This window comes from Aspergillus saccharolyticus (genome assembly GCF_003184585.1).
Source record: "Aspergillus saccharolyticus JOP 1030-1 unplaced genomic scaffold BP01scaffold_2, whole genome shotgun sequence".
In the NCBI taxonomy this organism is placed as follows: domain Eukaryota; kingdom Fungi; phylum Ascomycota; class Eurotiomycetes; order Eurotiales; family Aspergillaceae; genus Aspergillus; species Aspergillus saccharolyticus.
Window position 1 is genome coordinate 1,084,001 of NW_020290612.1, and position 23,253 is coordinate 1,107,253.

Genomic DNA, 23,253 nt, shown 5'->3' on the forward strand with positions numbered 1-23,253 from the left:
TCCTCGCTTCTCAACATCATGCTTGCTCCTGCCATTGTCTATGGGACCTTCAGTCCCTTGTCTTCTAGTACACTGGTGAATAAACCCTGATTAGACTTCAAAAAACGCTATCATTCTTCACGCAGCTGACCCCCGTACTTTCTCTTTATACAACGAAGATGATACTACCAACAGGAACTTCCCCACTAAGTATAAACAAGGTGACAGCGGGTTCAAGCCCACCCAACAGTCCGAGGGCCAGTTCATTATGACCAGCTCGAAAGAGCCTTAAGAAGCCTAGACAATGGAGAACGGTCTAGTGCCCATGTTCATTGTTAGTACATGGCTTAGCCTGGTACCAAGAAACACTGTGCATGAAATGGTTGATTAGCTGGGAGGGACATCCTCCGAGATATGGCTTACCAAAACTACAACGCGATTCACTAGGAAGCATATAAATGGACCTACATCTCCCGTTGTCCCGCTATTTTCACACAGCGCAGGTTTCCATTTTGTGAGTGCTGCCTATAGTTATCTCCACTAAGCGAGAGACATCAGGGCTTCGCTGCGTGGAACTAATGATATACGCGCAATCTCAAAGTGAACCTAACCTGTACGTGTAAGCCTCAAAGCCCCGAACCCCATACTCCTAGGTCAATAAGCCTCAAGACCGATCCACATCAAAATGGCGCACCGGCCTGAACATATCATCGAGCTCAACAAGCAGCAGTTGAGGGAACTAATCAAAGTCCTGAAGATCAGCACCGACCAGGATGCCGCCGATGCCGAATATTTCGGACAGACACGCAGTCCTAAGACCGTGAGGCGCATCAAGGCAGCCATCCAAGCACTGCCGACAGAGCTATACGCGGGGCGCTCGCGCATTCCCTTTCGCACGTACAGTCACCGAGAGGCGAAGGCGGCCGTATTGTGTGATGTTCATGAAGGGCTCAATGGCTATGTCATCGGCAGCGCTTATTGGCGGCTTCGGCAAGAGTTGACCGACCATCTGCGCTTTCTGGAATGGTACCATGAATTCTTGAGCCCAGAAGTCAAGGCTTTCCTCGAGGCCCTGACAGCGACCAAGGGAATGTGGTGGGTGCCGGAGACTGAGGAGGACATACCTCCCAAAGGGGCAGTCTGCTTCCAAGAGAATTGCTGCCAGGCGTGTATGCTGGCGAGAGTTGTGGTCGAGCCATGGTGCCTGTTCAATGTCCGCACAGCCCTGGTCAGTCGAGTCCGCACCCGGAAGAGACACCGAGTCCCGGCGTTGCTCCCCTTCATTGAGATTGCCATCCGTGAATTTGCCCCCGAAGGTGAGAACATCGAAGCCTATGGAGGTCTCCCGTGTGACTTGGCTTACAAGAGCAGTGCACTGGCATACGACGTCAAGAAGGTACGCAAGCATGCTGCCTATTGTGCCAAGAGGGATCGTAAGGGAAAGGAAGCGAGGGAAAGCGAGCAAGCCATGAACGGCCAAATGATTCACCGTCCAAGCTCTCGCCCAGGTCGTAAATCCGCGCCAGCAAATCTCCAGTTGGACAGGAGATTGCCACAAGCGGGTGTGCCATCGACGTTGCAAGCCAAGGCCAGCCCCATGTCGCCACACAACAAGCAGATCAAGCAGCATCCCAGCTATGCCAAGCACCCGCGGCCACCGCACTGCCAGGATGACACCAGGAAAGGTGCGGCTGTCAACGATATTATCGAGGAGGTTACCAGAGTCCATATTGAATACGCGGGTCACGCTGTATTGGTGGCCCCAAGCCACACAAAATGCAATACTGACGGAGTGTCAACGGTTCGACCTTTGCTTGTGAAGAAGCAGAACACCGAAGGCCAAGGTATTGACCCGACATATGGCGGACCTGCCTCGCCAGCAATCTACATCGAGGCTGATCCCCTGCCTGAAGGATTAGGCGGCATTGGTAACTCAGATCTTGAGTACTCAGAGATCGAGGGCTCAGATATCGAAGACTCAGATATTGAGGACGCTAGGCTCGATCAAGAGCTCCAAGCGCTGCGACTTGAGAAGTCACTTCCCTCCCTAACTGATAGTTTCCCTTCAACGGCGGAGGTCACGCCCCATCGCCGGGCGGAAGACATACTCGAACTGAGCAGCTTCTGCAATGAGATAGCTCTGGAGGAAAAGGCACTTTGGACGCCAACCTTCGTTGAACATATCTTGAGGCAGCCCTACCACCTGGACGAACCATCCTCCTCGGAAAGTAGTTTCCATACTACCACGCGATCGGCCGTGCCATTCTTCAACATGTAAGGGACCGATGAAGGGCGTTGAAGGAGATTTGCGAGCAGAGTGGTGGAGGAAGCACATGGGAGAATGGTTTGTATACAAGCAGCGAACTCCATGTACATTGCATCTTAATTATATAAGCTTCGGATGATAAGCTAAATAGATAATGATGAACAGAAGATAATGATGAAGCGAAGCAAAAGGAAACCAGTCATTAAGCCGCAGTCTCACAGCTGGGTGTGAGGGTTCGAGTGCAGTCCAAGATAGTACCGAGCAAGAAGTAATGAAACCATGGTATAGTCATCGGCGTAGTCTCCATGAAACCGAAAGGGATATTAGTAAAACATAGGACAAGGTCAAGGTAGCGAAGAGTAAACAGCAATACCCGCAGTGGTCAGGAGACGGCCTGCAGCTCCTAAGACCTCCATCGAATGGTAAATATTAGCAAGAAGATAGTGACAAGCAAACTTTGCCTGAAGCACAAGACGGCCAAGGCCGCCTTATTCAAAGGACGCTGCTGGCGACACCATGACTCACACCCTTGAATCCATCGACGTGAGGGGACAGAGTCACTGTCTTTCTGCGTCGCGGCCGCGACGTTGACTCATCTCGTGATCGAGCAAGCGTAGGCGTAGTGGTCCCAGAAGAGACAGAGTCACTACTTTCGTTGGCGATGCCGGCAGCATCGTTGTCAACCTTCTTCTGCGCAGCTTCGCGGGAACGTTCGTAGCGGAGCTGGACGTCACCTTTCCACTGAGTTTTAAAGAAACGATCCCAGATGGTGAAGAACGGTTGCGAGAAGTTAGTTTTGATGCCCCAGCTTTGGTGGTGAATATCATGGTAAGCCGCGTTGTTCGAGGTGAAATGCTGCAACGGGTCCCAAGGGAAAGCGTAGCCGCAGTGATCATCCACAGTTTTGATGGTGGAGAACGTGAAAAACCACATGCCCTGACGATTGCTCATGCAGGCCGTCAGGAACGCAATTCCGGTGCCGGCAGTATCGAGCGCAAACCCTTCGACAGGGTGGTTGTAAAGGGCTCCGAAAGCATACGGCACGTACAGTCGATGGTGACGGGAATGGAAGGTCACTGGTCCACAATCAGTCTTATGCTTGTTTTGTCTCCGCGAACTGCGAGGCAAGAGCCACTATCTCACTCACCATAGAGCCAACGGTTCATGTGCATCGCGCGATGCAGGAAGTACTGCCAGGTATCGACAACACAGACAGCCCACACGAATTGCAGAGTCGGAATGAGGTACCAGTAGATGGCACTGGCGGCTGACAGCTCCCAGTTGGTGAAAGCTGGAACCACGGCTTCCACTCCGCTCTCCAAGATCATCGACTGGGTGACTCCTGGGTAGCGACCGCCGGCTATAGCTCCTCCAAGCATCGACCAGCCATTCTGCGAGAGATTCTTGCCGAGACCCACTGCGTCGATTCCAACGAATGCCAACAGCTGGGGGATCGCCTTTTGCACCAAGCGGAGTCGACGTGCCCAAACCGCAACATTATATTCATCCTTGCCCAGATATTCAATATCATCAAAATATGCGAGTGCCAGGCCAGCCATCGTTTGGATGATCTGCTGGAGAATGACATCCCTCACCACCTCCCAGCGCGTGACATGATTTCGCTTCAAGACTTCCGCGGGCGTGTGCAGACGGTATTGCGGAAAGTAGTCGTTGACATCGATATAGTGATAGACCATAGACAGAGCCCAGTAGGCGATGATGGGAAGTATAAGGGCGAGGAGGTTGTCCGGGATGGGAGCAAGAAGCGGAGGACGCGGCGTCAGGGTATAAGTCGGAAGCGGCGGGAGGTCGAAAACGACCGAGGCATTGGTAGCCATGGCGAAGTGGTGTTGCAGTTGGAAACTGCGAAGAGGTGTATATGCAGTAGGACGGCAGAGGAACAAACAATTAGGCACACTGCTGCATCGGTAGGTGAAAAATACCAATGTCGATGGCGAAGCTACTGGTGCTCAGTCCGTTCGTCGATCTGGTCGGCCCTTAGATCGAAGGGAGGTTGTGGAGTGGGGAGTTAATAGGAGATGAGACCCGACTAGCGATAGTGATGTACTAAGAAGAAAAAAGGGTCGGGGAGGGGGTAAGGGATAAAGTAGGAAGATATAGAAGTTTGAGGGTAAGTGGGACGGGCAGTGGCGGAAGAAGGTGTTCGGTGGTGGTGAGATCCTCTGTGCTTCTCGGGATGCTGGCCCAGGGGAGCGGCCCACCACAAACGAAAATCAGGGGGACACAACGAGGCTGACAATCACTATCGGAGAACTGATAGGGATCCGAGGTTAGAAGTACAGAACAATGCAGATCGAATGACTCGAGACAAGGTGGGAAAGAGGTTGAAATTAAGATGAGGTGGTGAGAAGGAAGGACTGAGGATGGGAAAATTAAGGATAGTAGAGGAAGTGGTAGTTGAAGGATTAGATCTTTTTCTTTTCTCTTAAGAGGAAGAGAATGTAAGAGAGATACTAAAGATTGACTATTGAAGATTCGGAGGGGGAGACGGAGAAGGCATTGCGAGAGGAAAGACCGGCCGCAGTGGCACCACTGGTCACGTATGGTAAAGCCCCGGAGGCGATGCTGGCTGCAAACAGCAACAGACAGTGAACTGGAGGGCAAACAGGAGGCGGTCAGGTACCCGAAGACGGAGATGTGACAGGGTAATCTTACTGGATAGACAAGCTGTGCATTGATGCCTTAGGCAGAAAAGAGGGGAGCAGTAACTTAGTAATCTCGTGCAGTAATTTACATACTACAGAGAGTTTTTCAGACAGTACATACTAATACTCCGTAGTATTGAGTCTGCAATATGTACGGAGTCAAGTATTCAGATATTCAATTGAATATCGATTCAATTCAATAATACTTACCACTATCTCTCCATACAGTCCCTTCAATTTGCCATCGGATTCTTTCCAGACTGTTTCCATCCATCGTTTCTCAGGCCGAGACACTTCCTAGACAGGTTAGTGCATCCGTTGTTGCCCCTCGAGAAGAAAAAAGACAAGAAAAAAAAACCCAAAAAGACCCCACCAAACCTGGAGGGAAAAACAGCGCCACTAAAAGCAATATTAATCTTCATCTCTTCCCCTCTTTTTCTCCTCCTTCTTCCTTTTCCCTCTCTTTCTCTTCCAGCCCCGTCTTTCTCTCTCTCTCTATCCCCTCATCTCCTTTTCACTTCACATCTCACACCCGTCAAAATGATTATCTACGAGGTATGCCATTTCTCCTCTGCCTGCTGATCCTTCTTCCCTCGGCATCAATAAACAAACCACGTTTCGTTTTGCAGCCCAAATGCAAGATGACAGGAATGTCGACCACCACACCACATTCCGTACATGCTGCATGCAGCTGTACCCCGTTGGGAATCTGACATGACCCTGTCTCTTGCTGTTTTGCTTCCCTCTCGCAATACAAGTTCATTTTCTTCTCCAATATAATGCACCTCCACTAATACACCACCGTTGCTTAGGACATTATCTCCGGAGACGAGATGGTCTCCGACACCTTCAACCTGAAGGTCGTCGACAAGGTCCTCTTCGAGTGCGACTGCCGCAAGTACATGAAGAGCCAGAACGAGGACTTCCAGCTCGAGGGTGCCAACCCCTCCGCCGAGGACGGTGCTGAGGATGACGGTGGTGAGGGTGAGAAGATCATGGTCCACGACATTGAGGACCAGTTCCGTCTCGTCTGGCTCAAGACCGAGGAGGGTCTCAAGCCCTCCAAGGATGCCTTCAAGGGTCACCTCAAGAGTATGCCTTCCCTGCTTTAATCACAAAGCATTATCAACACCTTTGAAGAAACTCGATCGGACGGAAATAGCTAACTCTCCGTCTTCAACTACAGCCTACATGAAGAAGGTCCTCACCAAGCTCCAGGAGTCCGGTGCCAGCGAGGAGACCATCGCTGAGTTCAAGTCCGGTGCCCCCGCTGCCGTCAAGAAGATCCTTGCCAACTACGACAACTACGATGTCCTCATGGGTCAGTCCATGGACGGTGATGCCATGTATGTCTTCATTCCATTTCTGTATCCATTCTACCTCCAAACGAACCATTCTAACTAACATGCCAGGCACGTCCTCATCGACTTCCGTGAAGACGGTGTCACCCCCTACGCCACCCTCTGGAAGCACGGTCTCAAGGAGGTCAAGGTCTAAAGGGATTTTGCTGCGCGAATCACAAAGCCTTTTATTACCTTGTCAATCGAAAAAAAGATTAATATACCCCACAACCTACCTTAAACGTCCTCCCAAACCCCTCCTGTTGTGCGAAGAATGTTGTCATGAAATCAAGAAATCTTGGCTCGAAGAACCAAAGAGGGGATAGACCCCTTTGTGCCTTTTTGACCAAAAGTCACGCCTCATGAATTCCATAACTTTTTAACGGTTCCATCTATTGTTGTTCCATTCGTCTTGCACTACTTTATTCGGCACCGGAGCTAGATTTTCGGATATACGTAATTCGCTTTGCGAGGAAAAGTAAAAGTTGAGAGCGCAGCACGATAATTAGCTCCCTGCGAATTGACTATAGAAAACGGATCAAATTACAAGCACAGCTTGATTCAATGTAGAACTCGTTATAGTCTTAACGTGACATTCGCATTATATAGACACCAAAACCGTGACATGCATATTCGCTAAATAACTTAATAACCCGCCCAATCAGACCTGTGCGTCTCCGGCCGATGATCGCCCCTACCACCACCCCCCTCAGTGCCCAGATCCCCAAAATCCAAACCCGTGACCGGGTCAAGTTCCATGAGCTCGTCGGCGACGGGCAGATGCTGCCCGAAGACGGCGTCCCACTGGTCCCAGTCGAAGTTTAGGTTGGGATCCACCATCGACGGCGGGGTGGGGACCGTGGCGGGCGAGGCGGTGGCATCGACGAGAAAGGCTGGGAGGGCTGGAGGATGATGGCCTGACTGATGGACAGAAGGAGGAGGAGGGGGAGGGGGAGAAGGTCCCCCTCTCGGTGAGGTGGTGGGGTGGCGCTGCAGGGTTTGACTGAAGGTGAAGGGTGCTGGGTGGAGGCCTGGTGGGAGGTGCATTCCCAGAAGCTCGTTTGAGGATGATATAGAGGGACCGGATTGGAGTAGGGGTGATGAGGCTGATGACTCTCTTGGCTGTTGCTGTTGGTCGATCGGGGAGGAAGGGGCGAGGGGGTTGGTAGTGATTAATGGGGGACTTGCTGGTTGTGAAGGGGATCGTTGCTGCGGTTGAAGATGGTGTTGAGTGGGAGAGGGGAGCTGGTAGCGGAGTGAGCTGGGGCGGGGGTGGGATCGACTCATGTTGGGGAATAGCCTGGAGAAGTCCTTGGGCTGTCGCCGGGAGGCAGCTGCATCGGTGTCCGAGGCAGTTGCGTAGTCGTCAGCTGTAGCAGCCACGCCTGCTTGAATCTGCGCCTGTTCGGACCATAGCCGATTGGGATCGAGGCCGGCTCGCTGCCAGGCCTGCTGACGCAGCCTGCGGATCATGTCCCATGCCTCGCGACCACCGTCGTTCAAGGGCCGTTGGGTCGAGATGCCGTCTTCGCCGCCGACAACCCCTCCGTCGGGGCCGGTCATGGAGAAAATCTTATCGATGTATGCCCGGGACTTGGGCGCCTCGGGGCTATAGGGTCGTTCGTAGAGATCAATAAGCATAATCATGGTAGCATGCATTGGCTGATGGTTGCCGGGCCAGCTCCACTGAAATGGTTGGAAGTCAGGATCGGTTGCGAGGGAAACGAATTTCTCCATGAAGCCATGACAGTGGCGGAGAGCACTGCTCCAGGTTAGTCAAAACCGACAGCGTGGGTAAGTGCGGGACGCACCTTTGTCTCGCAGCAGGCCAGATTCGGCTCTTTGCGTTCTTGAGGAAAGGTTGATAGGCGACACAGAAAGCCTAGCAACAGGCCGGTTAGCATGATGTCCTCGCATTCGCAGCTATAGATGTAGTCACGTACCTTGTCAATGAAGAGAGAAAGGACAATCCTAGCCCACTTGTGAAAGGACACCAGGACTGGTGAATGATACTGTTCCGGACAGCCATTCGGCCCTTCTCCGGGTAATTCAATATCACTGCCGCGGTTCTCAGCAAGCGAGGAAGTAGACCAGGATCTAGTCGAAGGAACCGACGAGACATCGGTCGACTCGGCCTCCGGGATACGAGAAACGATGGAATTCAAGTTCTGCTGCAGCTCGACCAGAATCGTCCGAAGCTCTTCCATATCGCGTCGTGTTAACGGCCTGGTGCCGAGCTGGATCTTCAAAATTCGTCGAACAGCACCTAAGGAGCACGTGTTAGACTTCTAATCACACTATGTTGCTTGAGCTGCCACCTACGCGCCATCGTATACTTTCCCCGAGCTGCCAGGTAGTAGACGTTGACCATTGATGGACCGCCACAAATGGTCGGGTCATCTGGATTGTCGGGAAGCCTCAGGCCGGTCATGACTAGTCGATCATATTTTTCGGCCTCTGGAGTACCGAGCAAGGTATCTTTCACCTCGCTGCTGTCACGGACATCCCAGTAGTTCTCGTCACTGACTAACGGAGGTAGTCCACTAGACATGGCAACCACACCGTCCATATGCACGATATGCCACCATATGCGACGACGATATTCTGCTTCACAGGGTCCGATACCGAACTTAGCAGGATCCCGGTGCAGACCCATGGTCTGAGCGACTCTCATGGCGAGACTGACGAAAAGACTGCTCGTTAGTGGCTCTTCCTCCTTGGCAAGTATCGTCTGAACCAGAAGGTATGCAGCCAGGCCTTGCAAAGAAGGACTTCGGGGAAAAGAGATCTTGGTCAACCATCTTGTCACTTCGTCGTTGTAAGCCTTCGAGAGCGTTGCCCGTGACGACACATTGAATTCAGCCTTGATGGTGCGGAGTGATATGGTGACGGAACCACCATACCAGATTGCATAGAGCAACGGTATAAAAGACGGGTCCGGGCAAGGGTCGCCCGAGTAGCTGCTAGAGTCATACCAGTCCCAGAACGAGTAGTAGAGCTTGTGTATGGTCGGGGGATGAATGACGGGGGTAATGGCGTGAACTCCAGACATAAATCCTTTGTACAAGACGTGACTCTGTCGCTTGGTCGGCATATTCTCGAGCATCTCCGGCTCCACCACCTTGCCCTTGATAGACGGCGATTCACCCGATGGGAACAATACGGACTTCTGGAATTTTTCTCCTCCGGATGTCTGATCAACGCCGAGCTCACCAGCGCCATCGGTTCCGGGCTTCCACTGGCGACTAGGTGTGGCTTCCATGGGTTCCGCGACAGTATCTTCGGCCGAAGTCTTGTGTGAATTCGACTCAGGATGGGAGCGGTTCTGCACCCTGAGTAGCTCGTTGAGCTCATTGATCTGCATACCCATCAGCAACGAGCATCACGTAACTCCTTGAGCCAGTAATGACACATACCTCGTGAGAAATATACGCCCAGTACGTAGTTCCCACATATCTGCCTCACAATCAGCCGCACAGTCCCAGCCCAACCGAACCCGCCAGGAAACATACCTCGACCGACCCCCATCCTCCAAACTTAGATGGCCCAGATTCAGACTCCCAACTGGATCAACCAAGTCCGTCGCATGACCGGCCGGTATCGGGAACTCATCGCCGCTCGAATCCGCCACGCGACGCGGACTGTCCGAGCGCGCGACATTGGCCACCTTCGACGTCGCCCCGCCAGCCACACGCGGTTCTTTCTGCAACAGTGACTCCGAGCCGGCATTCTGCAACAGCAGTAGCTTCTCCGACGGGTTAAGCGCCTGGCTGCTAGTCTTGCTCAGCCGCTCAATCATCGAGGTGAGCTTATCCAGCCGCGCTTCAATCCCCTGTGACCCCAGCGGCTGCTGCTCCGAGGAGCCGCTCCGCTTCAGATGCCCGTAGAGCGATTGGAGATCATCCATGTCCTCCTCCTCCAGCTGCTGCGACGACTCTCTGCGACGCTTGACGCCTTGTCCGTCCTTGAATGGCGCATTGCGCGCCTCGGTGGTGTCCTTTTGCGCTGAGGCATCGTAGACGCATTCGGTTTCGTTCTTCTGGCAGTTACCGCAGATTGGATGGACCTGGACGCCCACGGCAGCGTGATGTTAGCTTACAGGAGAACAGCGCCGAGAAGCAAATAGTGGCTATCATGTGGAATTACCTTGTCGCATTTCACCTTCCGTCTCCGACAGGTGTGGCAGCTGTAGCTGGCGCGGTTGCGCGTGATCTGCCGGCTGCCCGGTTTCCCAGCCCGGGGCGCAGCGGCGATGGAAGAGGAGGCGGATGCTGGAGTGTTGTCATAGCTATTGTAGCGTAATGGAGGAGATCTGGGGCTGGGATCGGCCTGCCCGCAGTTGGACGAATTACTGGGAGGTGGGCTGGTGTTCATGGTCCCTCGGTCGCAGTGGCGGGGTTCTGTGATGATCCATTGACAGAGTGGGAGGGGTACATGGGGCAGAGGGCTGCGCTTGGGGGAGTATTGGATCTTCTTAGTCCATGAGTAAGTAGCCTGAAATCAACTGCACAATACAAATGGCAAATGCGAAAGAAGTCGAGGGAATATGAAAAAAAGTGAGTGTCAGGCAGCGGGGGGTTGGCAGATCATGGATTATTTGATGGCATCCATCCGGGGTAAAAAGAAAGCGTTATCGGCAATCGCCGTCCTCTCCCGGGCCAATAATAGCCGTGTTAAACCCAAGCCTGGCCTCCGTCACCACAGCATCCATGATGTCTTTGTAGAGGCATTCATGCCAATATGGTTGGTGAACTTGATGTTGGCGCACCGATTCTAGCTTATCAAGCATGTATGTATGGTATTTACAACTAAAGGAGGCCCGAACTACGAGTTGCACCAAACGTGATAATGACTCCAATATCAACTTGGTATCATGAGAAAAGCAAAGATGCTCGTTATATATGATAGCAACACAACGCCTTTCGCCCATGCCCATGCAACCCAAAGCATACTATGTACCACATGAACAGTCCCACAGGTATTTCAACCACGCTAAGCCTTGCCCTTCTTCTTGTCCTTCTTCTTCTTCTCGCTGCCACCTGCAGCGGGAGGGCTCGCACCGCCTAGACCACCCAGGCCACCCAAGCCGCCCAAGCCGCCCATCATGTTTGCCAGATCCGCCATCCCAGGAATCTCGGGCATACCAGGCATGCCCTGCATATTCTGCATCTCAGCCATAGCGTCCTTGAGCGGGTTATCGCTGACTCCACCACCGCTATACGCGGGGGAGTGAATGGGAAGGATCTTTCCAATCTTCCAGCCGCGGGGGGCGGGGGGTGCGGCGGGGAGTTTCTCAGGCACGGGCAGTCCTCTGATTCTCAATCGGTAGGGCGAAGCTTCGGTAGTGGGGTGAGCTTTGAGGTACTGTGCCACAAGGATGTATAGATGATGTTCTAAGACGACAATTGTTAGCGCCAATCCTATCGACTGCGAACAGTGGGTTGGGATACATACTGTTCTTGATTTGAGGGTTGACCGATTGCCCGCTTTCATCCTTCAGCATCACGCGCACGCGACCAGGGTTGGCCCAGTCCTTGGGATGCAACTTCTCCGGCTCAAAGCCCACGGTCAGTCCCATCATCTGCACTGCATCGACGATGTCTCGAGCGAGCGGGTTCTCGACAGCCAGTTCAGCGCCGACCTTGCGGCCCTCGGCGCGGGACCGCGACTTGTCGAAGTATACGGGGTACAAGCATTGGTAGTGTTTAGGGATCTCGCGCGTCGGCTCCGGGGGAGGCCTCGTGGGCATCGAAGACGTGGTGGGAATGCCAGCAGGGGAGATGATGGAGTCATTGGCGAAGCTGGCGGAGGGGCGGTCGATGGGCACAACTTCCTCGGGGTCGGAGTCGTATACCTCCTCGACTCGGGCTGATCGCGACATTATTGATGACTGTGTGTATTCCCCAGTGAGAATGTCGTCTGGGTATATGGCAAGTCTAGGGATGGATGATGGGGGAGTCGAGAGGCGAGGGTAGAAGCAGTGTTTGGGGGAGGACGGAGGTCGGTTTGGCTGGCTGGCCTTTGTGCGGGAAGGGAAGTTTTAGTGGTGCGGAGCGGGAGCTCATCACCGCCCGCCAAACAGCTGTCCGTCATCTGTGCTGTGGTGAAAACAGGTTGACCAGTTACTGGGTACCTCAGTCACAAGCCATACAGACGGCACAGCTTCTTCTTCTTCTTCTCTTTCTCTTTCTCTTACATGATATTGATAGAAGAGTCTAATCTTGTTGTTACTGAATAATCACTGAACTTGACTCTCTGCAGCTTCAAGCACAGGCCTATCACATACGAAGTCATACCATAAACATTGCCCATCAGAGCTGCACAACTCCGCGAAATAGCTTAGATCGGAAAGCAGAGAGTGTACAAGCTGGCCACTGAGCATGAAGTTCAACTGACTTTCAGCTGCCGCCTTTCTCCCTTCTTTTGCCGGCCTAGAACGATGCACAATACATACTCTACCGTCCCTACAGACCAATATACATTTGCTGTTTCTGGCCTACTCTGAAAGATATCCACTTTACTCCTGCTCCTGCACTTATCTATAACTAATGATCTGTCTGCTTCTTTCATGGAGGTACTATTCTGTCTTATCGATCAACCACAGACCACGAACCCCGGAGATCGGCCCCGTCGGCGGGGTCGACCAACCAAACCCTCGGCTTCCCCAGGACGATCGGCTTGCCGAGTTTCACCCCCGCTTCTCCCCCACCTGGAAGACGCCAGGAACTGTTCGCTAACAGCCCTTAAATACGAGCAATGCTCCTGCGTAATCATGGAGTTCTTGGGGAAGTGCACATATTCCTCTTCAGCTCAACTCACTCATTAATCATTCGATCTCATTTGGCGGAACCATGACGCAACCAGGTACAGTCAACCAGAGTATACATCCTGAAGCTAGACCTATGCATCTGAACTCAAACACAGTACAAATCACCACTAACAGGCACCAGAGTCAACCCTCCAAAGCGCAATTCTCCATCGAGACACTCGGCGTGTCCCCAAAAAGGCCATCGGCGGCAAAGGCTGCTACATCTTCCTCGAAGATGGGACCAAGTTCCTCGACTCGACCGGAGGCGCAGCCGTCGCATGTCTCGGCCACGGCCACGAGGAAGTCCAGCAGGCCATCACCGACCAATTGAGCAAGCTCTCCTACTGCCACTCCGCCTTTTTCGGCACTTCAGTCTCCGAGGAATTGGGCCAGTTCCTGACGGAGTCAACGGGAGGCCAGCTGTCGAAACTCTTTGTAGCGAGCTCCGGTATGCACCCCCTCACCCGCATACTGGTAATAAGGTACATATGCTCCAGACCCTAGCTAATCGACCCCTTCCTTATCAGGCTCCGAAGTAGTGGAAGCAGGTCTCAAGCTTGCTCGCCAATACTTTCTCGAGCTCCCCACCCCACAACCGCAGCGCACGCGCTTCATCTCCCGCAAGCCCTCCTACCACGGGACGACGCTGGCCACCCTCTCCATCGGCGGCCACACCAGCCGCAGACAACCCTTCGAGCCCCTCTTCGCGGACAACACCTCCCACGTCTCCCCCTGCTACCCCTACCGCGGCAAGTACACCGGCGAGACCGACGACGAGTACGTCGCGCGGCTAGGCGAGGAACTAGACGCGGAGTTCAAGCGTCTGGGACCGGATACCGTCTGCGCATTTGTCATGGAAACTGTCGTTGGAGCTGTACGTCCTCTTTCCCCCACTACCCCTGCAGACCCCTTCCCACCCTCTGAACACACACTCTCTCTCACACACACACCTCCTCACTAACGCAAACCCATAGAGCCTAGGCGCCGTCCCCCCTCTCCCCAACTACCTCCGCACCATCAAATCCATCGTCCACAAACACGGCGCCCTCCTCATCCTCGACGAAATCATGAGCGGCATGGGCCGCTGCGGCACGCTCCACGCCTGGCAAGCCGAAGGAGACGGCGACGACGTCATCCCCGACCTCCAAACCATCGGCAAAGGTTTCGGCGGCGGCTACGCACCCGTCTCAGGCCTGCTCATCCACGAGAAGATCGTGAGGGTCCTCGACCGCGGCTCCGGGGTGTTCCGGCACGGGCAGACCTACCAAGGCCATCCGGTGGGATGTGCGGCGGCGCTGGCGGTGCAGAAGATCATCCGGCGCGACAATCTGCTGGAGAACGTGAACCAGATGGGGGCGTATCTGGGGAAAGAGCTTACGGCGCGGGTTGGGGGGCATGCGAACGTTGGAGAGGTGAGGGGGAGGGGGTTGTTTTGGGGGGTGAGTTTTATCTTCCGTTTTCCGTTTACGTTCCTGGCCGGGCGAGGCATTGTGGCTAACTAGGGGTTCCTCGGGTGCGAAGATCGAGTTTGTGAAGGATCGAACGACTAAGGAGCCGTTTGAGCCTTCGGTGGGCGTGGCGGGGTTGATGCAGGAGACGGGGATGGAGAGGAGGTTTGGGATCTCGTTGTATGCGGGGACTGGGACGGCGGACGGGGTGAGAGGGGATCATGTCTTGTTGGCGCCGCCGTATACTGTTACCAAGGAGGAAGTGGATTTGATTGTGCAGAAGACTGGCGAGGTGATTGATGAGGTTTTTGGGAGGTTGATGGCTGAGGGGAGGGTTTGAGGAGTATGGAGCATGAGACGAATTTAGGTGCGAAAGCTTCATAAGAGGCGCGATACGGAGTAGAATTGAATGAATTAGATAGGAGGCTGCTGGAGGAGATTATCATATTCAGCCATGCATCCATGGAGAGGTCTTTCTACCTTGTCCTTGCCTACTAGTACCGCTGGAAACTTCGCATCCAACTTCCACCTGCTATCCTGGTTCGCTTCTACAATCGAGCTAGTTCGTTTCTACCTCTTGTCTGACTTTCTAGCGTCAACCGGTCCAAGGCCCATGAAACCCACCTCTAACAAGGCCAATGGACTCAATCCAGATTAAGGTGTATTTCACTAAATCGAGATCTCGCTAAACATAAGCTAGATTCCGCCGGGGCAGCTTTATCCCCAGACCCAAACACGAGATACAAGTACTTGAATTGGATTTATGCCTTGGCTTCAATAGCCGCAGCCTTCGCCATGGAACGATCCTCCCCATTGACAAAGGTGGCAGCAGCCGGACTCTCCGTCCACATGCTGGCCACCGTTTCCACAGCCCGTTCAATGACCACGCGGATCCGATCCCGCAGCACTGCATTCGCACACTCCACGTCCAAGTTCTCTAGCCAGACCCGCGCAACATGCTTGTCGACCTTGATCTCGAGACCTGGGAACGGGATTCCCAGCGCCTCGAGACGTGCCAACTCAGCGGCCTCCAACTCCTCCAGCTCTTCCTCATCATCATCTTCCTCTTCTTCTTCGTCCTCTTGCTTGATGGGTGTTTGGCCGTCGGCCTCGCTCTTGGTCTCAGGGTTCGCCGTGCCGTTGGTGAGCCGGTTGGGAGGGAGTCGTGGCCGCTCGATGGCCACAATTTCGGACCCGAACTGTGCCTGGAGCATCATAAGGAGACGTCGGAACCGTTCCTCAGGCCCTAAGTAAGAGTGCGGGTTGGGCAGTCGGTCAACATCGTTGTAGTGGTGGTGATGGTGGTTATGCTTGGCAGATTCTGCAAAAAAGGTTAGCGAGATGCGCTGCAGCGGAGTCCATCTTGCAACTCACGTTTCACAGATGCAGGACTGCTTTCCACTGTGAGAAGCACGGCCATGACAGCATCCGCAACTCCGTCGTTCATCATGTTTCCTTCCCACTCGAGCTCAAGTTCCCGGGTGCGAGGGTGGTAGCGCAGCAGCACACAGCCCATAACAAGATACGTCTGTGTGTCCTCCATGGGGATCTCCTCATCGGCAGCCTCCTGCTTCACTTGACTTTCTTCCGAATCGGAAGTTCCGTCTGTGCTCTCTTTCTTAATGTCCTTTTGCGAAGCGCCCACTTCTTCAATGGCGCCGAAGGTCCCTTCAAGCGCCCACTTGATCAAATCTATGCTTGCAGAGCTCAACGTGAGGTGCTGCTTGCATGCAATGGTGGTTGTCGTCAGACCGGCGTACTCCCGCAGATCATCAGGAGCCATCAACGACAAGTCAAACCCGTTCTGCACGAGGACTCCAGCCATCAAGTGACCGTCATCCTCTTCCGTGGGCGGCGCAATTTGGGCCAACTTACCAACGACCTTTGCAATCTTGTCTTTCTTGAAAGGAATGCGGACCTCGTCGCAGTTCGCCGGGGTGTAGACCTTCACCTTGACGGTCTTCTCTGCGTTGAGACTGAGCAGTTTGGACTTGAGGCGCATCATCTGATGTTTCTCGCCATGGACCAGGATCTGAAAAGATCAGTCAGCTCGGTAGCGCGTTGATGCTCAAAGCAAGACTCACCACGACAGGGGCGGAAACCTCCTCAATGAAGTTCCGGTTTTCGACGCCGTCCACATGTGCTGCAAAACTGATCTCATCCACAGTACACCGGCGGGGAATCATGACCTTTTGCTCCTCATCGCCGCCAGCATTGCCTCGCCTCATCATTCCTGTCGTTGCTCTCGACATGACCGCAGGGATCTGTTCGGGTTCGTTCAGGATCTGTTTCGCCATCGTGCCTTCCACACTGTAACCGGTCATGACAACACCGTTGCGCTCGTTAGGAGCCCACCGCTCCAGCAGCTCTCGGCTGGTTCCTGTTTGCAGCATACCCGGCGAAGCCAACATGACGCATCCTCCGACATCATCAAACCGTTCCAAGCTGCGCAAACTCCGAACGAACTTGAAATCCCATGGCCCGGCGCTAACGCTCTTGTCCCCGCTTGCCTCCGCCTCCGCCATACGCTGACGGAAGAGCCGCTTAATGTTATCGTTCATTGCACCTATATATGTCTGATACACAACCATACATCTTCGGGCTGTGTTTCCGATGTAGTAGATGGGGATCTTCTGCAGTTCGGGATGGGTCTCCCAGTATTCATCCAAAATAAGAAGAAGTTCTTGGGCGCGTCCTAGAGCGAACACCGGCATCAAGACCCTGCCTCCGCGATTCAGGACGCCGGTAATCGATTTCATCAAGGCGGCTTCACGTTCCAGACGCGGCGGGTTGGACGAGATACCAAACGTAGATTCGGTAATGAGCACATCAATCTTGATGCCCTTGGGAACCTCCGCCGGGATCAGATGGCGGTCTTCCTCTCGGGAGTAATCGCCGGTGAATAGGATGTTCAGGCCGGCGATGGATACCAGGAACATGGCAGCGCCGAGGACGTGACCAGCGGGGTAGGGAGTGACGCGGATGCTGTTGATGGTGTGGGTTGTGTTGAAATCGATGGTTTCGATTAAGGGGAGCGTGGATAAGTGGTCATGTTCGGTGTACAGGGTAGTGCGCTGGTCCGAGGAGGAGGCCGTGTTGCTCACTCTCACATTGTCCTGAATCAGCCATTTGTAGATAGCCTTGGTGGCGTGCGTCATGAATACACGACCCTTGAAGTTGGTCTTGCTGAGTACGTATGGTAGGGCCGACGAATGGTCAACGTGGAAACTAGGAGAAGACGGAGCATATATCAGCGGACAATCCGTGAGGCACCAGCAGCACTAGCCACTGATGTGATAGATGGTATGGATCGCGTGGCAGATACAAGGACATAACATGGAATATAACATCATATTTATTTGGAGTCTCAAGTACATGAGCGGGGATGAAGGCGAAAGTAAATTCCACCTGCCATCGGTGGCCCGGTGCGCATAGGTCTACACATGTGTTCGCCCACAGGCTCTGATGAGCTCGCCCTGCATGATGATGAACTGGGTGATGATGACAAGGGTGCACGCAAAGGAGAAGTTGGCCCACATACTGGCTAATGAGTAGAATATCCACCGTACTCAGGTCGAACTCGTCAAAGAAAGGTAAAGCGGAGAAGCCTTCCTTTGCGGGATGCATACCAGCATCGAGCTATCACAAAGTTGGCAAGTCAGCATGGCGCCCGAGGAGAACAGAGATCTTTTGCCAATCACCCACCATGACAGTCTTTCCTTTGTATTGAATGATATGACAAGACCGTCCGACTTCATTGCCACCTCCCAGACAGTAGAATGCCAACTCGTCGGATGGGTCGACCGGTTCTTCATCGACAGCGGCGTTCAACGCCGCTGCTTTACGTTTCGTCGCCATGGTGCGCGCTTTAGCCTGCTAGGTGATCGGATCGAGCAAGTGACAGATGAGTTCAGCTATGCGCAATGCAAGATCCACTTGTTCGGTTGTTGAGGTTGGGCGATATAGTGTAGCTCCGGCAGTTCGCTGGCCTGCCTTTGTTCTATCTAAATGGAGTCAGTCAGCGCGGGAACCACAGGCCATGACAGGCGCTGAAACAGGCGCTCGAAGCAGATCAGCACTGAACAGATGAGCCGTGAAGTTGTAAGTGGTGGTCACGATCCTTCACCAATGCCAATACTAATCCTGGCGCATTTCCCGATAAGAAAGAGTGCTATGGCCCGACAAGGAGGACAGGGAAAAAGAGACGCGGTCGGCCATGGCCTGGCCGTTGTTAGTAAGGAATCAACTCGGGAAAGCACGTGATGGGCTTTTCTGCCGCACCGGGTTTGGGAAGCAAACCTCGTCCGCCGAAGCTCCCCTTCCCGTTTTCAAGGCATCATCGCTGGCTTCTCCGTCACCCTCATTCCCCCAAACTGCGCACGCCCCCTCGACGACCTGCCCGTGATATCCCTTCTTCACCTGGACTCTGTGTTTGTTTTGAATGTCGCTTTCGATGTCGTGAGATGGTTACAGTTGGTGGCGGTGGCGGTTATCAGCATTCCGCTCAGGTTCTCTCTACAAACGACGCGACGCATCTCCAATTACGGCCAACAGACGTGACTGAGTTCAATCTGAGTTGAATGTGATTTGTCGACTGTCGCGAGCTCTTTCACCATGGCGCAACTACCGCCTCAGTCGCAACACTATGCCCCCTCCTACTCACCTCCGGGGCCATCGCCGTCGCCAGGTGCTCCGTCGCCAGTCCCAAGCGGCGGGATTCCTCCACCTCAGAAGCGACAACGTCTCTCTCCTCTTCCACAATCCCAGTCGCCGTACGCCTCGCCCAGCTTCGGCACTCTTCAACTCCCACCCAACCAGTCTGCACCATACAACGCCAATAATCTCAATGGTGTCGCGCCTCCACCATCTCCAGCCCCTCCTCCCTCAGGCACGATGGGTCCTCCGTCGAGACCGGTTGAGAAAGCTACGGATGCTGCTGAGTTGACTGACGTGCTGGCATCATCGGGAATCGACGTACGCGAGGAAGAAGCTTTCCTAACTAGCAGCTATTCTGGCCCGGGTGTCCAGGCCCAACAACCTCCTCGACCTCAACAGCCCCCCGCCCCGCAGCAACTTCACCATCAACCACCGCCTCCACCCACCGCAGTCAATACCTCATTTACCTCTCAAGCTTCGACCGGCACTGCTCCTTCTACGCCCAGTTTTGGTGACAACTCATACTATAAACCACCTGCGACCCAGGATTCCTTTCGCACGGAGCCCGCGTCACAGCCACCCGCTCCTTTCAAAGACCCCAATGAACCAACCCGGGAGGATAGTGAAGCGGCGAGACGTGCGCAGTATCACCTCCAACACTCGTTTCTGTTGACCAAGGTTTTGGAGCAGAAGTTGCAGAAGCGAGGCTTTGAGCTGGGCGTTCGGATCCCGGCGGAGGGTCTCTATCACCCGGTACCCGGTCGTCAACAGCCTATTGAAGTGACGGGACCCGATGGTTCATCTATCATCCGGTCTGGTCAGACGATCTTGAATCAGACGGGGGCTCCCCTGCTCGATATTCTGAGTCTCATGTCGATTGCCTGCGAGGAGCGTTTGCGCTCAGTTGTGGACTATTCTTCTACACTGGCGAGAAGTCGCCGCGCACACTCCCACGGTGTGGTCCCCGCTGATTGGAAGGATCTGGCGTCTGCAGGTAGTGCGACGAATGGTAGTGCGGATATTCCCAGCACGCCAGCCAAACGTAAGCTTCATTATTCATCGCTATAGTCTCCGATTTGTTAACAGTGTTAGGTCCCAACTCAGCAGCCGAACAGCCGGGTACGAGATCTTTATTAGACAAATACCGCATCATTGCGGACAAGGACAACTCTAGTGAAGACGCCCGGGCGCGCAAACGGGCCAAACGAAGTGCAAGCGCCATTCTTGGGGACGGAGTGACCAGCCGCGCCGAGAGTGTGGACGTTCCTGGCTCTGAGGCCTCAACACCGATTGGGGAGAAAGCGCCCAGCCTGGACAGGAAGGGACTCACCAAAAAAGAAGCCAAGAAGCTTATGGATGCCAAAGCCAGCGAAGCCCAACAACACCAGCAATCCGTGGAAACGGCACGATTGGCGACCAACAGCATGCTCTCGGGCCGTATGTTCGGCGCGAAGAAGTCGTATTCCTGGTTGAATCGCGGACCGGCTGCAGGTAGTGGTTTCTCCACGCCATCCCGCGTCAACACGGCCACGCCTACCGTCGGCAGCGAAAAGCCTGGTCGCTCGGGCGAGCCCGCACCGGCCCCCGCGAAGCGACTGGGCACCTGGCGGGAAGATAAGGAGAAGGGCGCTGGGATCCAGGTTCGGGATATTGTCTTCATGCTTGAGCTTGACGGACGTGGGCCCCGCCATGTGCAGAAAGCCTATTCGAAGGATGTGAAGGAGGACCGAGCAGATTGAGGGGGCGGTTCCTTTGCCACTGCGCAGGATCGTGGTTTATCTGGCAAAGTGGGTAGACTCGGCGGCGTTGCCCATGATGTTTTCTTCCCTTGGATGCATGAGCGTTTGAGCTTTTCCTTTTTCTTGTGAGCAAATGGGGTGATGGAATCATTTCGTTCTTGCAGTTGATATCGTGACACTCTTACTACTACCCATGTCTTTTCAATTTGCTATGGTTCTACGGCCTGCTAGCTTTCGGGGAATAAGCGAGAAGAGGGACAGAAGTGATAACTGAACTGTCAAATGAGAAAAAAAGGTAAAATCATGCAGCTATTCTGCGGAGACTTGGGATACTATCGATCTGTAGGACGGAGTACACCCCGTTGTGTTAAGTTATCCGGAACTAAGTATGGTCTGGAAGATCGGTCAAGGACCTGAGGCATCCAGGCGCAACCCGCTGAGCCCTTCCATCCGTTAAATTCAGCTCCGAGAATCCCGCGGACAATCCCAAGGATGCCGCCTGACCATCATTAGGGGGGTCTTACTGCTTAGATAGTCGTTCGACCATTCTTCAACTCAGCTGTCTTGAGTGGTTGCTGCAGAATACAGTATAATTTCTCTCACTTCGGATTATCATACCAACCAATCAACTTCAAGCGAGCAAGTATACTGCAATAAGTAAGCTCAGGGCCTTCCCGTAGTCAAGACCACACACACACTCTCTCTCTCTCAAAACCTTTCCCCGGCCATTGCATACAGACACATACTGCACTCCCACCGGAAGCCAGCAGAGTGAGTGAAGCGTCGAGAAAGCAGCACCTACCTACCCCTCTTGACCTCTACGTAGCAAGTCAAGAACCACAAGAAAAAAAAACGAGGCACAGTACACGCACCTCATGGCCCATCATCACCGCCCATCCACCGCCTCCAGCACGAACAGGAAGAACCTCGGGCAATGATGTCAGAGGACGCAGGGACGGAGGGAGAAGCTCAGCGCATGGGGCAAATGCACGAGTAGTTAATACTGAGACCCCATCAGTCATCGTTTTCATTGACTAAGTTAGTTATTACGGAGTACTTGGTTAAAAAATTACAGGTTATGGGTCAACGGGGCAACACCACCGCGACCCGCTAGAGACAACCCGACGCGGAGAGGAAATTCGTTAGTGAGAAAGAGCTGAGGGGGGGGGAGTGGGCTCCGGTTCCATCCATTGAATTTCCGAGGGGCTCGAAGCAACGGAGGCACTGCACTGCAGCGGAGATTAGGCCCGAGACGGGGAAAGGGAGCACGGAGTACTAGCTAGTCGTCAGCTACTGAGTAGTTAGAGAGAATTTGCTGAAGGCTGAGTCGAGGGGCGTTGCTGTGGTTATCGAGGAATTGGGTTAGTGATGGTACTGTCTGTGTGTGTGTAGTTGAGGGTGGAGGTGAAATGAAAGGAATGACTCTTGCATGAAATATGAAGCATGAGGAGTAAATACGGCGAGTCTCAGGGACCAGAACGTAAGGGAGGAAAGTATGTCTCCGGTCAACCAAACGTGCCGGAAGTGCAGATGCTGACGGGTCTTACTGTCCTGTGCTTTGCTTTGCTTCGCTCTACGTCTGTTTTTGCCACTACATAGAGAGACCAGTGATAGTAACCTTGAGGTACTGTATACTACGTATAGCTCTCCCTGTTTCTCCAGAGAAAAGGGATGGATGCGTTCTTGCTGAGCACGTTATACTTCTAGATCCTGTGTACAGAACTCTGGATATCTCGCAATGGCTTTTTCTATATACCTGATTTATATACACTCAGTTATCCTTTCTTTACTAGTAATTCAAATAGAGGCACCCAGAGTACGGAGACTGTACACATATGCAACCACAAGTGGATTAAAGAATAAGCCTAGACTTCGCCTCGTTAACTTACTTTTCTCCTCTCTCACTAAACCACTGAGTGGGCTTTTTTGCCCTCGCCTCCGGGGCTGATTGGGGAGGAGCCCAGCGGATCGACGGGGTGGTGAACCCAGTCTCCGATCAGAAGATGACGACGGGAGGGAGTTACTATTAATGATCCCTACGATCGGCTCAATTATTCATTCTTTTCTTTTCTCGAGAAGAAAAGGGGAGAAAGACTTGCACGATTGGCAAGGGAACAAAACAAGAGTAGACGGCAGCATGCATACTGAATATCGGAACCACCGAGGGAAAGACTGGAAATTGGGGGCAAGGGTGTGCGTGTCATAACCCACCGACCGTCTCTCTGGCTTGGTGCTCGTGCGGCAATACAAGAAGAATGATGATGAAAAAGGATGATGAACCTGATGATGATACGCCGCGGAGGGTCGCAATGGGAGAAGATGGGAATTGCTTGCTATCGACAAGTCCGCTA

At 53.5% G+C, this 23,253-nt stretch overlaps 7 protein-coding genes across 7 annotated transcripts; 4 read left to right on the forward strand and 3 right to left on the reverse strand.

Annotated features, from left to right (window-relative positions):
- The first annotated feature begins 468 nt into the window (after nucleotides 1–468).
- On the forward strand, nucleotides 469–2,497 carry BP01DRAFT_78632 (uncharacterized protein). Its single transcript, XM_025580106.1, has 2 exons — nucleotides 469–1,823; nucleotides 1,893–2,497. The coding sequence occupies exons 1-2, from the start codon at nucleotides 665–667 to the stop codon at nucleotides 2,255–2,257; spliced, it is 1,524 nt and encodes a 507-aa protein (XP_025435454.1). The 5' UTR covers nucleotides 469–664; the 3' UTR covers nucleotides 2,258–2,497.
- sur2 (sphingosine hydroxylase) lies at nucleotides 2,443–4,197 on the reverse strand. Its single transcript, XM_025580105.1, has 3 exons — nucleotides 3,393–4,197; nucleotides 2,771–3,321; nucleotides 2,443–2,648 (listed from the first exon to the last, which is right to left on the reverse strand). The coding sequence occupies exons 1-3, from the start codon at nucleotides 4,081–4,083 to the stop codon at nucleotides 2,628–2,630; spliced, it is 1,263 nt and encodes a 420-aa protein (XP_025435455.1). The 5' UTR covers nucleotides 4,084–4,197; the 3' UTR covers nucleotides 2,443–2,627.
- A 1,202-nt stretch (nucleotides 4,198–5,399) lies between these two features.
- Nucleotides 5,400–6,638, forward strand: BP01DRAFT_352942 (translationally-controlled tumor protein). The gene is made up of 4 exons (XM_025574054.1): nucleotides 5,400–5,466; nucleotides 5,724–6,003; nucleotides 6,098–6,257; nucleotides 6,324–6,638. Exons 1-4 carry the CDS (start codon nucleotides 5,452–5,454, stop codon nucleotides 6,406–6,408), a joined length of 540 nt encoding a protein of 179 aa, XP_025435456.1. The 5' UTR covers nucleotides 5,400–5,451; the 3' UTR covers nucleotides 6,409–6,638.
- Nucleotides 6,639–6,896: 258 nt separating this feature from the next.
- Nucleotides 6,897–12,263, reverse strand: BP01DRAFT_413116 (uncharacterized protein; the record flags this gene model as incomplete). Its single annotated transcript, XM_025578988.1, has 10 exons — nucleotides 11,706–12,263; nucleotides 11,333–11,644; nucleotides 10,398–10,651; nucleotides 9,764–10,317; nucleotides 9,668–9,707; nucleotides 8,574–9,609; nucleotides 8,195–8,517; nucleotides 8,063–8,133; nucleotides 7,436–8,013; nucleotides 6,897–7,282 (listed from the first exon to the last, which is right to left on the reverse strand). Exons 1-10 carry the CDS (start codon nucleotides 12,130–12,132, stop codon nucleotides 6,897–6,899), a joined length of 3,981 nt encoding a protein of 1,326 aa, XP_025435457.1. The 5' UTR covers nucleotides 12,133–12,263.
- Nucleotides 12,264–12,645: 382 nt separating this feature from the next.
- On the forward strand, nucleotides 12,646–14,847 carry BP01DRAFT_400893 (aminotransferase, class III; the record flags this gene model as incomplete). Its single annotated transcript, XM_025578596.1, has 5 exons — nucleotides 12,646–13,115; nucleotides 13,202–13,507; nucleotides 13,587–13,933; nucleotides 14,034–14,498; nucleotides 14,581–14,847. The coding sequence occupies exons 1-5, from the start codon at nucleotides 13,103–13,105 to the stop codon at nucleotides 14,845–14,847; spliced, it is 1,398 nt and encodes a 465-aa protein (XP_025435458.1). The 5' UTR covers nucleotides 12,646–13,102.
- Nucleotides 14,848–15,167: 320 nt separating this feature from the next.
- ysh1 (cleavage polyadenylation factor subunit YSH1) lies at nucleotides 15,168–18,681 on the reverse strand. The gene is made up of 5 exons (XM_025574055.1): nucleotides 18,213–18,681; nucleotides 18,049–18,146; nucleotides 16,592–17,735; nucleotides 15,882–16,539; nucleotides 15,168–15,828 (listed from the first exon to the last, which is right to left on the reverse strand). The coding sequence occupies exons 1-5, from the start codon at nucleotides 18,213–18,215 to the stop codon at nucleotides 15,269–15,271; spliced, it is 2,463 nt and encodes an 820-aa protein (XP_025435459.1). The 5' UTR covers nucleotides 18,216–18,681; the 3' UTR covers nucleotides 15,168–15,268.
- A 165-nt stretch (nucleotides 18,682–18,846) lies between these two features.
- Nucleotides 18,847–21,197, forward strand: BP01DRAFT_332502 (uncharacterized protein). Its single transcript, XM_025573094.1, has 2 exons — nucleotides 18,847–20,205; nucleotides 20,256–21,197. Exons 1-2 carry the CDS (start codon nucleotides 19,122–19,124, stop codon nucleotides 20,900–20,902), a joined length of 1,731 nt encoding a protein of 576 aa, XP_025435460.1. The 5' UTR covers nucleotides 18,847–19,121; the 3' UTR covers nucleotides 20,903–21,197.
- Nucleotides 21,198–23,253: the final 2,056 nt, after the last annotated feature.